Source organism: Danio rerio, chromosome 24 (genome assembly GCF_052040795.2).
Source record: "Danio rerio strain M-AB ecotype USA chromosome 24, GRCz13ab, whole genome shotgun sequence".
Classification (NCBI taxonomy): domain Eukaryota; kingdom Metazoa; phylum Chordata; class Actinopteri; order Cypriniformes; family Danionidae; genus Danio; species Danio rerio.
In genome coordinates, this window is record NC_141044.1 from 28816459 (window position 1) to 28830869 (window position 14411).

At 37.2% G+C, this 14411-nt stretch overlaps 1 protein-coding gene across 31 annotated transcripts in view; it reads right to left on the reverse strand.

Moving 5' to 3' along the window:
- The window catches only part of cnksr2a (connector enhancer of kinase suppressor of Ras 2a), a 185898-nt gene that overhangs the window by 70766 nt on the left and 100721 nt on the right, over window positions 1–14411 (reverse strand). For 24 of the 31 annotated variants that reach the window (XR_015525043.1, XR_015525044.1, XR_015525046.1 and 21 more), the window contains 2 exons: window positions 14203–14271; window positions 6947–7093 (listed from right to left, as the gene is read on the reverse strand). Coding sequence is in view for 26 of the 31 variants with exons in the window: in XM_087309662.1 (XP_087165788.1) it covers window positions 6947–7093; window positions 14203–14271 (216 nt within the window). In the remaining 5 variants the exon portion in view is untranslated. The remainder of the gene's footprint in view (window positions 1–6946; window positions 7094–14202; window positions 14272–14411) is intronic. The other 7 variants (XM_087309675.1, XM_087309673.1, XM_087309674.1 and 4 more) reach the window with 1 other exon arrangement.

Sequence of the window (14411 nt, forward strand, 5' to 3'; positions counted from 1 at the left end):
TAATAACCAACCGCCTATGAGTAGAATTGGTTTGGTACTACCTGTACTGCAAAAAGGTTGGTGTAAGAGTCATAATTTGATATAATTATATTTGATATTTATTTTTAGTGTTCAAGTACAGTTTACATATTATGATATGTTCAGTTGTATACATTTGCTAATTGCACCCCTACTCCTTTGTTTGTGATGGTTTGCTCCCAGGGCCGGATTATCCAATGGGCATTATGGGCACGGGCCCAGGGGCCCGTGAGCATTTGGGGCCCCTGCGAGAGGCGAAAAAAAAGTTTTTTTCTGAGGCGGAAAAAAGTTATTTTCGGAATGTCGCTTTGGCATATCTGCTGTCTGACTACTAGAGACAATATGACTAAAGAGCGTTGAAACTGCCACTGTCAGTGGCGCAGCGCATTAGTGCCTCGCATCGTGATCAGAGGCCTCCAACTCGATCCCGGATCGAATCCATCGTCTGCTGAACTCACCCTTATTTTTCTCTCCATCACATATCGGATTGGAAATACATTTAACAAGAAGGAAATGTTTTTTAAAATTAAAATAAATATGTAGTTAACCTTTAGCCTTTTTCAGATGTGCAAAAACAGTATCTAAAAGTTTATTTTATTGCAAATAATCTGCAGCTAATTTACAGTATAAAACAGCTTATTGTTATTTTCCACATGGTCTTAAATGTTAGCGACATCTTAATACAATTAATCTGTATTTAGTCGCCCTCTTCTGAACCCTGGTTAGCCTGATCATCTGCCACAACTTGCCCTACTTCACCCACTTTCTCCGACTTCATGGCACATAGCTTAAAGACACATGCCTTAATTAAGATGTCTCCCTCTCTGTAAAAAGAATCTATTGCTTTAGACAATATATTATCTCCTCATAGCAAATAGTCGCTACCATAGTATTATTATAATTTCATCATCTTCTTCTTACTATTATTATTAGATTATCATCATCATCATCATCATATTTAAAACGTGAGAAAAAGGCACCATATATAATCAATTATAAGCACGCAGACTTTTTTTTTCTTGATTTCTTTTTTATTTTTTTCAAAACTAAATGGAATGCTGTAATTGGTCAAGCGTGGAAATGCAAGTCTATAAAATAACGCGCGCTGCTGTGAGCGGACTGTAGTGTAGTAGGTGTCGGATATCAAAATGAGTGAAACAAGTGGATTTAGCAAACGCAAGCGAAAAAGAGAAAAGGAGGAGAGGGAGGCCTCTTTATTGAGGCATGTGCCATGCATTCAGACCTTCTTCAAAAGTACCCACGATGATGAGGAGGGGAACGAGGGTGAAGAAGACGTTATGGTGACGTTAGGTGATCAAGCTAGCGTTAACCGCACGCAGGAGGCTAACGGCAACGCGGCACAACATGAGGCAGAGCCTGTGGCTAGTTGCAGTGGCGGGAACAGCTGCAGCACAGACTGGGTTCATCATGTGTCTGACCCTGCTTTGTGGGGGGTAGTTAATGATGATGCTCGCGCCGTCCTGATTGATCGTGGGTCTGCTGCGTTCCACAACAGGCAGAAGAAATATCCAGGCTCAACCCGTGATGGAGGTTTAGGAGGGAAAGTGCGCTCCCTCACTAATGAATTGCTTCATTGCAAACTGCCAAACGGAGAAACAGTTTCTAGAGACTGGGCCACATACTCACCATCTACAGGTAGTATTTTTTGTTTTGCTTGTATGCTTTTTTCAACAAAAAAAAAATCAATTTACAAGTGGCTTTTCTGATTGGAAACATCCCGAACGTGTGCGTGAGCATGAGAAAAGCACAGAGCACTGTAATAGCATGTTAGCATTACTTCGGCGCTCATCTGGCAGTGGAACAGTAAATGCTAAACTAGTACAACAGTTACAGGATGAAAAGCGTTATTGGCGCGAAGTGCTCAAACGGGTTGTGGCTGTCATTAAATTTTTAAGTGAAAGAGGACTGCCTTTCCGTGGTGATAATGAAGTTCTTGGATCACCACACAATGGTAATTTTCTTGGCATTCTGGAAGTCATTTCTCAGTTTGATCCTTTTCTTGCTGAGCACATTAATAAATATGGACAGATTGGTAGGGGCAACACATCCTATCTTTCATCAACTATATGTGAGGAGTTGATTCAGCAAATGGGTGAAAAAGTGAAAGCTACTATAGCTGCAGAAATACAGCAGGCAAAGTATTTTTCTCTGATAGTGGACTCTACTCCTGACCTGTCACATACTGATCAGCTGACGTTCATTTTTAGATTTGTGAACAAAGAGGGGAAAATCATTGAACGATTTCTTGGCTTTGAACCAATTGAGAGTCACACAGGGCAGAGTCTGGCTGACACTGTAATGGCAATGCTTGACAATTTAAACTTAGATATAGCAAACTGCAGAGGCCAGGCATATGACAATGCAAACAATATGTCGGGGCGATATAATGGGCTTCAGGCTCATTTGAAAAACAAAAATCCTTTAATCCATTACATACCATGCGCAGCACATTCCCTCAATTTGGTGGGGGTAAATAGTATAGAAGGCTGCTGTCAAGATGCAAGCAAGTTCTTTGATCTCATGCAGTCCTTGTATGCATTTTGTGCAAGTTCTACTCATAGATGGAACGCATTTTTCAATAATGCAGAAATCAAGGTAGACATGACATTGAAATCACTGTCATCAACACGTTGGAGTTGCCGTGCAGATGCATCTAAAGCCCTTTGTGGAAATTATGCAAAAATCAGGGAAGTACTTCAGAACATGTCCTCTGATACAGGAGAAAAACGTGAAACACGCATGGAGGCAGCAGCACTGAACTCAAAATTGGGCACTCTTGACATGTCATTTATGTCACAGTTTTGGCACTGTGTATTAAGCAGATTCAAAGTAACAAGTGAGGCATTACAAAAGCCAGACATGGATCTGATGACTGCAATTCGTCTGTTTGAGTCTTTGAGATCATGGGTTTTATCACTTCGAGACCAGTTTGACCATTTTGAAAGATCTGCGAAGAATGTTCCTGGCGTGTGTCAGTCATATAAAGATGAACTACAAAGGGCCAAAAAGCGGAAAGGATTTCCAGATGAATCTACAGAGCATGAAGTAACTCTGAAAGGCAGTGAGCGATGCCAGATAGAAACATTTAATGTCATTATTGACAGGCTAGTCAGCTGTTTAGACCACAGAGTTGATGCATATCGGAACATTAATAACAGGTTTGGGGTTTTACTAAACCTGGACACTGAGGATTTGCCTACTGTTCGTAAACATGCTGATGCACTCTGTGCTTGCTATAATTCAGATTTAGATCTGAACTTTGCTGATGAAATTATCCAGTTCAGGTGTTTTGTAAAAAGTGAGCTGGATAAGTCTCCTCAAAAACTGCTGCAGGTGCTCTTGAAACACAGTCTGCAGTCAACTTTCCCCAATGTGTTTGTAGCTCTACGAATATTTTTGACATTGCCAGTTACAAACTGTGAAGGAGAAAGATCATTTTCACAGATGGCAAGAATTAAAAATGAACTCAGAACAACACAAACACAGCAACGTCTCAGTGCACTGTCGCTGATGGCCATTGAATCTCAGCTGGTCAAGGAGTTAGACTTTGATGATATTGTAGCTGAGTTTGCTAAAAGAAAAGCCAGAAAGAAGTCTTTTTAAGAGAAAGAGAGGTCCTGAAAAGGAGAGAGACAGACAGGAAAAGCCTGTTAAAATCAGAAAAGGAGAGAGAGACAGATAAAGCCCCTGAAGAGGAGAGAGAGACAGATAAAGCCCCTGAAGAGGAGAGAGAGAGACAGATAAAGCCCCTGAAGAGGAGAGAGAGACAGATAAAGCCCCTGAAGAGGAGAGAGAGAGACAGATAAAGCCCCTGAAGAGGAGAGAGACAGATAAAGCCCCTGAAGAGGAGAGAGAGACAGATAAAGCCCCTGAAGAGGAGAGAGAGAGACAGATAAAGCCCCTGAAGAGGAGAGAGAGACAGATAAAGCCCCTGAAGAGGAGAGAGAGAGACAGATAAAGCCCCTGAAGAGGAGAGAGAGACAGATAAAGCCCCTGAAGAGGAGAGAGAGAGACAGATAAAGCCCCTGAAGAGGAGAGAGAGACAGATAAAGCCCCTGAAGAGGAGAGAGAGAGACAGATAAAGCCCCTGAAGAGGAGAGAGAGAGACAGATAAAGCCCCTGAAGAGGAGAGAGACAGATAAAGCCCCTGAAGAGGAGAGAGAGACAGATAAAGCCCCTGAAGAGGAGAGAGACAGATAAAGCCCCTGAAGAGGAGAGAGAGAGAGAGACAGATAAAGCCCCTGAAGAGGAGAGAGACAGATAAAGCCCCTGAAGAGGAGAGAGAGACAGATAAAGCCCCTGAAGAGGAGAGAGAGACAGATAAAGCCCCTGAAGAGGAGAGAGAGAGACAGATAAAGCCCCTGAAGAGGAGAGAGAGAGACAGATAAAGCCCCTGAAGAGGAGAGAGACAGATAAAGCCCCTGAAGAGGAGAGAGAGAGACAGATAAAGCCCCTGAAGAGGAGAGAGACAGATAAAGCCCCTGAAGAGGAGAGAGAGACAGATAAAGCCCCTGAAGAGGAGAGAGAGAGACAGATAAAGCCCCTGAAGAGGAGAGAGAGAGACAGATAAAGCCCCTGAAGAGGAGAGAGACAGATAAAGCCCCTGAAGAGGAGAGAGAGACAGATAAAGCCCCTGAAGAGGAGAGAGAGAGACAGATAAAGCCCCTGAAGAGGAGAGAGACAGATAAAGCCCCTGAAGAGGAGAGAGAGAGAGACAGATAAAGCCCCTGAAGAGGAGAGAGACAGATAAAGCCCCTGAAGAGGAGAGAGAGAGACAGATAAAGCCCCTGAAGAGGAGAGAGAGAGAGAGACAGATAAAGCCCCTGAAGAGGAGAGAGAGAGACAGATAAAGCCCCTGAAGAGGAGAGAGACATATAAAGCCCCTGAAGAGGAGAGAGAGACAGATAAAGCCCCTGAAGAGGAGAGAGAGAGACAGATAAAGCCCCTGAAGAGGAGAGAGAGACAGATAAAGCCCCTGAAGAGGAGAGAGAGACAGATAAAGCCCCTGAAGAGGAGAGAGAGACAGATAAAGCCCCTGAAGAGGAGAGAGAGACAGATAAAGCCCCTGAAGAGGAGAGAGAGACATATAAAGCCCCTGAAGAGGAGAGAGAGACAGATAAAGCCCCTGAAGAGGAGAGAGAGAGACAGATAAAGCCCCTGAAGAGGAGAGAGAGACAGATAAAGCCCCTGAGGAGGAGAGAGAGAGACAGATAAAGCCCCTGAAGAGGAGAGAGAGAGAGACAGATAAAGCCCCTGAAGAGGAGAGAGACAGATAAAGCCCCTGAAGAGGAGAGAGAGACAGATAAAGCCCCTGAAGAGGAGAGAGAGACAGATAAAGCCCCTGAAGAGGAGAGAGACAGATAAAGCCCCTGAAGAGGAGAGAGACAGATAAAGCCCCTGAAGAGGAGAGAGAGACATATAAAGCCCCTGAAGAGGAGAGAGAGACAGATAAAGCCCCTGAAGAGGAGAGAGAGAGACAGATAAAGCCCCTGAAGAGGAGAGAGAGACAGATAAAGCCCCTGAAGAGGAGAGAGAGAGACAGATAAAGCCCCTGAAGAGGAGAGAGAGAGACAGATAAAGCCCCTGAAGAGGAGAGAGAGACAGATAAAGCCCCTGAAGAGGAGAGAGAGAGACAGATAAAGCCCCTGAAGAGGAGAGAGAGAGACAGATAAAGCCCCTGAAGAGGAGAGAGAGAGACAGATAAAGCCCCTGAAGAGGAGAGAGAGAGAGACAGATAAAGCCCCTGAAGAGGAGAGAGAGAGACAGATAAAGCCCCTGAAGAGGAGAGAGAGAGACAGATAAAGCCCCTGAAGAGGAGAGAGAGAGAGACAGATAAAGCCCCTGAAGAGGAGAGAGACAGATAAAGTCCCTGAAGAGGAGAGAGACAAACAGGAAGAGGTATTATTTGTGTGTGTGTGTGTGGTTTCAGATAATTTTAGGCTTATAATCAAGTTGACCCACAGTATGCTGTTTATTTACTTTTCATCTCTAGGAGAGTAGAGAAAATACAGGGAGAGGAGAAGAGAGACAGAGCTGAGGAGGAGACAAACAGTAAGGAAACATTAAGTGTGTTTTATGTAGGACTCAGATTCAAAGAACTGGATTGGCATTATGTGCTATATGCCTATGATATGAATTATGCAGGGAAAAGTCCTTATATTGCTGCTGGTTTGTTTATATATATATATACTGTAGAAGTAGATATTTGTATACATTAAAATACACAAAAATATATTTTAGTATTGCATCAGTGCACCTGAACAAATATACTAAATACCACAAATTTTACTAGTTTTATTAGTATTTCTTCAAAGTGCTTTGTATGCTTTAAAAATAAGTTAAATCTTCATATATATATAGAGAGAGAGGGAGATTAATAAAAAATTGTGATTTTATTATTTTTATTTTATAACTAAGGGGTTCGGCCAGGTAGGGGGCCCTACAAGACATTGTGCCCAGGGGCCTATGACTTCTTAATCCGGGCCTGTTTGCTCCACCTTTATTGGACTGTTTTAAGTTATATTACGGGATGCAAAAGTGAAAGATAGAAATACGGAGCAACAGAGTTTTTTGACCGGAGTTTATTGATATTACTGCATGAGAATTTAGTAAACATCCTTAATGGAAACGGAACCCGAATCAATTTATTGCTCGACTAATTTCCAAAAAATTCTGATAGTACAGGTGGTACTGTTACATTTTCAAAATGTAACTGTCGACTTGATAATTTATGGTTAGAAGGTAGGACGTTTGAATGGAAAGCGACACATAAGCAGGCAGGTGCATCATGGGAAATGGAGTCAGTGCCAGGTCCCTATCTGAGATGAAGCCAGGAAGCGGGTGGCAAACGGGGGAAGTACAGCCCAAAATGATGCAAGTTTTGGGGACAGGGCAGTCGGAATCCTACCTGCAGGGCCAAGGGCTTCCATCTCATGTTCTTTAGTAGGGCTGGGGCGGAGGTGAGGGTGCTCTGGGGACGCTTTTTCAGGGTCAATGTCACACCGGCAGGGTCCCCACGCAGAGAGCTTACCAAGTTTTTCAACTGCCAGCCCACCTACAGCAACAAACACAGGGTCAACATACACAGACTCGACAAGAACGCCACACAGAGACATCACTCGACAGGCAGCTGCTAGTTAATGGTAGAATTCATCTCTCTATATTCGCCTATTGTGAATATGGAGAGAGAGTAATAACTCTACAACACAAACACTAACTTCCTGACACACAGTATATGTTGATTAAGTTTACTATGTGGAATGAGTGTACACTAATGAGGCATGATGTTTGCTAATCTTTCAATTGAGTCTTCATTAAAGTCTAGGATAAGACTTGACATTCCATCGCTTGGAAATGTCAATATTTGAGCCTTTGGCTCATCTTATATAAAGTTGGTTCATGAATTTTACATTGCAAAGCATGAATAATGAAGCAATCTTCTAACGTAAAAAATAAGGTTGAAATAAAAGAATCTATTTCCATAAATCAAAGATAAATAAAAGATAAAATCTTTTTTAATTGTTAAAGTTCTTGTTATAGTGTTGTAAAAATGCCTACTGAGTCTCCAAGTGAAGCTAATAGCTAGAAGCAACTGTATAAACGCAATGCTAAAATAATGTGACACACTGTGTGCAAGCTCTACATTTTTAAAGATGTTTACATTAGAGATGAATTATTAAAATACATGAATTCATAATGTTTCACCATTTAGTCTAGCACTATGTGCAAAGTATAACAAGTAATTTAACAATGATTAAGTGCTGTAAATTATGTAAAGCGATTAATTTATTAAATAATTAGTGTAACGAAATGAAATTTGATTTAATTCAATTAATAAATGCAATTTAAATATAAGTAAAGGAAATTAAATAAAATAAAATAATACAATTAAATAAAATTATAAACCATGGTTCAGGTTGTTTATATTTAAAATCCAATCAGTCCATTAAAACTTTGTGTAATATACACTTAACACAAAATGTAAGAGTTTATAGCTGGAAACATTAACTCTATAATAAAACGTCACACACTCAATAATCACTACAGTTTAAATGCACAACATATTAATATCATATTAGCTTTCTTTATGTCTAAGAGGTGAAATTAATGTTTACATGTACAAACACAAAAAAATATGTATTTTTCTATTATACACTGTAAAAGATTTTTGTAAAAGACACAGTATTTAACTGTAATATGAGCTGTATTTTACTGTAGGACAGTTATGTTACTATTTAGACAGTATGTTACTGTATTTTAAAGTTTAAAGTAAAATTACTGTCTATTTTACAGTAAAGATATACAATACTAAAAATACATCAATGGTGCTGCAAATGTAAATACAGTATTTTTGCTGACATTGATTAACAATAAGTTACTGGCGAACTACAGTTAAAGTAACTGTAGATTCTACAGGAAATCATTACCAGTTTACAAATATACATTTATCTATTTATTTATTTATTGTGTTGTCATTTGCCTTTTTAAAATGAACAGTAAAATACTATTTTTTTAGCTACAGCGTACAACTGTTACTAAAAAGTGACCTTAATATTAATGCAGACAGTATGCACATGTGTCTGAAACAGTTTCTCAACATTCCCTGCATTGTAAAATATTTCCCTGTGGTTGCCGGCTTTATTTTAATTTAATTTAATTTGCCTTTTTAAGTTAACAGTAGGATACTGTTTTTGTTAGATATCCAAATGGCAGCTGTGGTTAAAACCGTAAAAGTATGGTAATTTATTTATTTATTTATTTATGTATTTTTTGTTATTTACCTTTTTGAAACAACAGTAAGATACCGTTTTTGTTAGATACAGCAAACAACTGTTACTAAAAAGGGACCTAAATATGAATGCAGACAGGATGCATGTGTGCCTGAATCAGTTTATGCACAATCTGCACTATAAAGTACTTTCCTTTGAAAAAGCAGTAATCCAATAACATCTGTGGTTTCCGGCCTTATACTGTAAAAATACAGTACCTTCTTTTATTTTTAAATTTTATTTTTACTTTTTTTCGAGTGATTTTTTTAATTGCTAATTTGCTTTTTTAAATGAACAGTAAGATACAGTTTTTTTTAGATACAGCATACAACCATTACTAAAAAGTGACCTACTATAAATATGAATGCAGAGAGTATGCATGTGTGTCTGAATAAGTTTTGCGCAAATTCATTGCACTGTGAAATATTTCCCTTAAAAAAAAAACAGCAATCCAATGGCAGCTGAGGTTGCTGGCTCCATGCTGTAAATGTATGCATTTACTACTGTAATATACAATGTAAACGATTTTTGTAAATTACAAAGTATTTAACTGTCATTTGAATTGTATTTTACTGTAGGACAGTTATGCAGTATGCTACTGTACTTTAAAGTTGTAATGTGACAATTACTGTTTGCTTTACAGTAAAAATATACAATTCTGAAAATACATACATGACGCTGTAAATGTAAAACAGTATTGTTGCTGTATTTGATTTACAGTAAGTTACTGGCGAACTGCTGCCAGTAAGTTACTGTAGATTTTACAGGAAATTGTTAACACAGTAATGACAACTTTCAATTGTTTTTTTTTTTGTTTGTTTGTTTTGTTTTTATACAGAGCTAATGTGATTTTCTATCCCCTAAACCAGAGAAAACATTTTACAATTACCATTAAGGCATACTTCAGTATTATTCTTTAAGAGCAGTCCACTGTTGGCTGGTCCCCAAAATGTAGGTGGTTTAAAGTTGTACGATCTTTTAATATCTTTGTGGGGACGTTTGGTTCCCATGATGTAGGCAAAACATAATCCACACACACAGTTTAAACTAAGCATGCCCTTCACAGACAGATAAAACCACAAATACACACACATACACACACACAGAGATGGGCTGGTTATACAGAACCTGATCCTGTAGGCTATGGGGAGTTTACACATAGAGCAGCTCCCACAATGCACCATTCTTAATGCCCGCTGAGATTGTTGGAGAGCACAAACCGCTCATTGTGATGGTAATTGTTTGTCTGTGTTTTTCGCTACAAGCCGAATTCGTATCGCTCATCGCACATTAGAGAGGCCTTTATCCAATTATAAAGGTGACAACAATCTAATTACATGAGGATTAACGAGACCTTAGTGTTGCTGATCTTTCATCGCAAAAACAGCTCAGCATCCCCCATCACGCCGACAAGATGATAAACTCATGTGAAAGCTGAAATCTGATGCATTCAAGTAAAACCAAAAGATCATCTTGAAGGGATAGCTCACTTAAAATTTTGAATTCTGTCATAATTGATTGTTCCAAACATGTATGCAGTTCTTTTTATTTGGTAAACATAAAAAGAAAACACATGGGTACACAAATAATTTTACCCTCAATGAATTCATATTGCAAAACATAGAAGTCAGTTCTTCTGCACTGAATCCTTTGTTCTGGGTCTTTGGCCTTTCAATCTAGACTTTTTAAATATCAAATTTTAGTGAATCAACTTATTTCACCTTCTTTTGAATTTCTGTTTACAAAATTAATCACAATATGGCAACAAGTGATTTATAGCTAGCATGTTATTATATTTTATATTGTATTATAAGACTACTGTCATGTTTTTTTTCTTTTCATTAAAATGTTCATTAAATTTAAGCATAAATCATCAATTAACCTTTCTTTGTAAGCAAATATGAATAATTACCAAAGGTAAACAGAAAATACATATTTTAATGACACATTAAATGTTGATTAATATTATATATTGTTATACTTTATATATTGTTGTGGTTGTGTTTACTATCTTTACTTTTTTGTCGGTCAAATATCTCTATCTGCTTTTTTAGAATTAATGACAGTGACAACTGGAAATCTTTGTTTATATTAAGAATTTCATATTACTGTGTTGTATGATTCGTTATTTATTCTTTTTTTTTATTCTAACTTAAATTGTTTCACTCTGATTTTTTGCTAATGACACTTTTCTATTTATTCTATACAACCCTTTACTATTTTATATTCTGTTTTTTTCTTTTGTCTTGTTTGATCATCAACCAATACCTCTCTATATCCTTCATAATAGCTATCCTACATTTACTTCATTAGACTAAATGAAAATTGCAACAATTAGTTATTGTTCTTTTGTTGCTTACATTGATTAAGCAATAATGTAAATGAAAACATTAACGTAGCCTAATTGCACATAAGTGTCCTCTGGCTTCAATAAAAATTAAGCAAACATTACACTGGATTGTATAGCACACCATAATGCTCACTTTGCATGGTTATGGGTAAAAATAAAAAAGCAAACATCTCTAGAAAGAAATTTGAAGTAAACATATGCAAATTTTCTCTAAATGAGGCCATGTTTGGATTAAACGTATGTTGTTAGTAAAGTACTCTGATTAAAAGTAAACAGGAGTTTTTTTAAATGCAAATATAGGCTTGGGTTTTAGAATAAATGCATGGACTCATTTTTTGATTTTACATATCAAACATAGCAAAACCAAAACTGAAGGTCACCAGAAATGCACTGCATGTTTTTTGTTTTGTTTTTTTGATAATACCCAGCAGACACATGATGTCAACATGACGTCATATTGACGTTGTACCTTAAAGTCATGGAACATTGCATTTGTTAGGAAATGAAAATCGTATCGACACCAGAACCCAAAGTCAGGCCGATGTCAATGTCCAACGTCGGATAGATCTTCAATTTTTGTTACCTTCCAACACAACCTAAAAACAACTAAATATCAATGTCTAATGATGTTACAGCTTGGCGTTGTGTGGACATTACCAATATAAAGCCTATCAGACAGATTTTGGTTGTCGTACCTGATGAATAAATGTCAGTATTTGATGTCAATATAATGCTGGATTAAGATGTTGGCTAAATGTTGGATTTTGGTCATTTTCCAACACAACCTAAAATCAACAAAATAGCAACATAATTTCACGTTGTTATTGGATAACATTGCCCTTAGATGCTGGTGACCTAAACCTAATCTAATATTAATGTCTTATGACATTGTGTGTCTGCTGGGTAGAAACAGTTTCTATGTTATTGTTTTTTAGAGGTATTGTCAGTATTGGGCACTCAAATCATGTTTACTTAATACTGTGTATCAGGGCTGAACGATATTGGAAAAACCTGACATTGAGATTTAGTTTTTTCTGTGATATATATTGTGATATACTCTATACAATTTCACCAAATGATTGAATAGCACTATTTAGAATGTATTTATAGCCACATTTTATTTTAATGTTCAATTCTTGATCTGAACAAACAATTAAAATTTGACATTTGCTTCAATAAACTCCTAATTAGCTCTTTATTAATAGATATTATTTTAGGTATTGGGAATAATTAGGCATGTAGAATGTGATCATGCAGAATATGTAGTTTATGATTACTAATAAAAAGGCTCACACGGAATCTGCGTACGCAGAAATCCACAGATTTCGGCAGATTTTTAGCCCAACGAGTCTATGTAATTATGTAAATCTGTGTAAATTTATATTTATTCATATTTTACATTTATTTCACAAATATTATTGTGTTAAAATAATGGTAATATTAAACTGTCCATATGATTTATATGCAATACAGTTTGTAAAGTTATATTTTGTCTTTTAGTAGTTATATTATAAGAGACTTCCATCAAATAAGTGAATCTAATAGGATTTACATTGCAAACATTAAATTATTTTTTATTTCATATAATAAGTTTTTAGTTATGATATCCTAAAATAATTCAGCATAAATCCGCAGATTTTTTACAAAATACTCAGCAGAAATAGCCAAAAATATCTGCAGATTCTGTCTGGCCCTACTAATAAGCAGCCAATATCTCAATAACATATATGCTATTAATAAGCAACTTATTAATAGTGAGAATTAGTCCCAAAAGTCTTATCATATGTAATAATTTTAATTGATTAAGATGATTCTGTAGGGGAGTGAATCACGCATAAAATGTAATAATGCATAGATGAATGCAATTAAGCAAAGATAAAGATAACGACAGTAAAATAAACAGTGCATTCAAAATGGTTTTGTATATGTGAATGTAAAAATTACACTGTAAAGTCTTTACTGTATTAATTCAATAAAATGATTCCTGATTAAACTTTTTTGGCTATTTTTTTTTTTTGCGCCTGAATATTTTCATCTCTATCAGGCCTTAAAAACATTCATATTAATAAATGTCCCTTCATTGTGCTTAAACTCTGCATCAACATTGAAGCAATCCCAAGTCAACATTGCATATCCACCGCAATTTGACTATTGCAAATGCACACATTGCGATACCAATGCAGCCATACTGTGTGTGTGTATGAGCATCTTTTTTTTTCATGGAAATAGCCTGAATAGAAATCATCAACTGTTCACATTTTTTAAAAAACCTTCTTCTAGTGACACTCTAACAGGTTTGGAACAACTTGAGGATGATCAAATGGTGATAGCGTTTTCATTTTCAGGTGAACAGTCCCTTTAAACCTAATCAACAACGCCATTATAATGAACAGAAATGATGAAGAGGGGGAACTTGAGGATGAAATTAAAATATTCAAAGAATTATTCAGAACCTCCCGCACATCAAACACAACTCAAACTCAAACAGAATTCATTTCACAAGCTCACAACTCAATCTGCACTTACTTCAGACACAAATGCACGCAAAAAAAGCACTATCAATTATTTGAAGGCAACTCCACGTAGAACAGCCACTGGAGCACTTATTGACGTACTTGTGCATGTGAAAAAAAAAATAGAACCATCCTTAAAAAACACACTCAATGCCCTTCATTTACATCCTCTTATGCCCTTTAAACACCCTCCGGCTACACTCAGAAATGCCATTTAAAGTGTAACACTCAATCAGCATTGTGAATTTAGGCAAATTGGAATATAGTCGCTCCAGTCCAAGAAACGAGCTAAAAATACATCAAGTAATGGGGTTTGAAAACTCCTGGTACTTTAACAAGGACATAAAGCCCTTAAATTCAAATGCACCTCATTTTCAGTCCCATAATTCATATGCACAAACATGCAGTCGGATGCCAAGTGAGATTTACATACATAGGGGAAAATAATTGATGGATGGATGGAGGGATGGATGGATGAAAGAGTATAAATGAAGCAAATGGATAGAGTGACTTGAGAAGAGCTGAAACTCACCACAGTCTGATGGTTGACCTGAATAACCTCATCACCTGCGTGGATCTTTTTACAGCGGTCTGCTGGAGACTAAGAGCGAGATGGAAAGAGATATAAAAAGACGGAACAATAGGGGGATATAAATGAATTTAAAACAAAGGGCAGGACTGCTTTATTTCATGCACAACTTTTACATTTGGCAAACACTTTACCATAGGGTTGTATTAGTT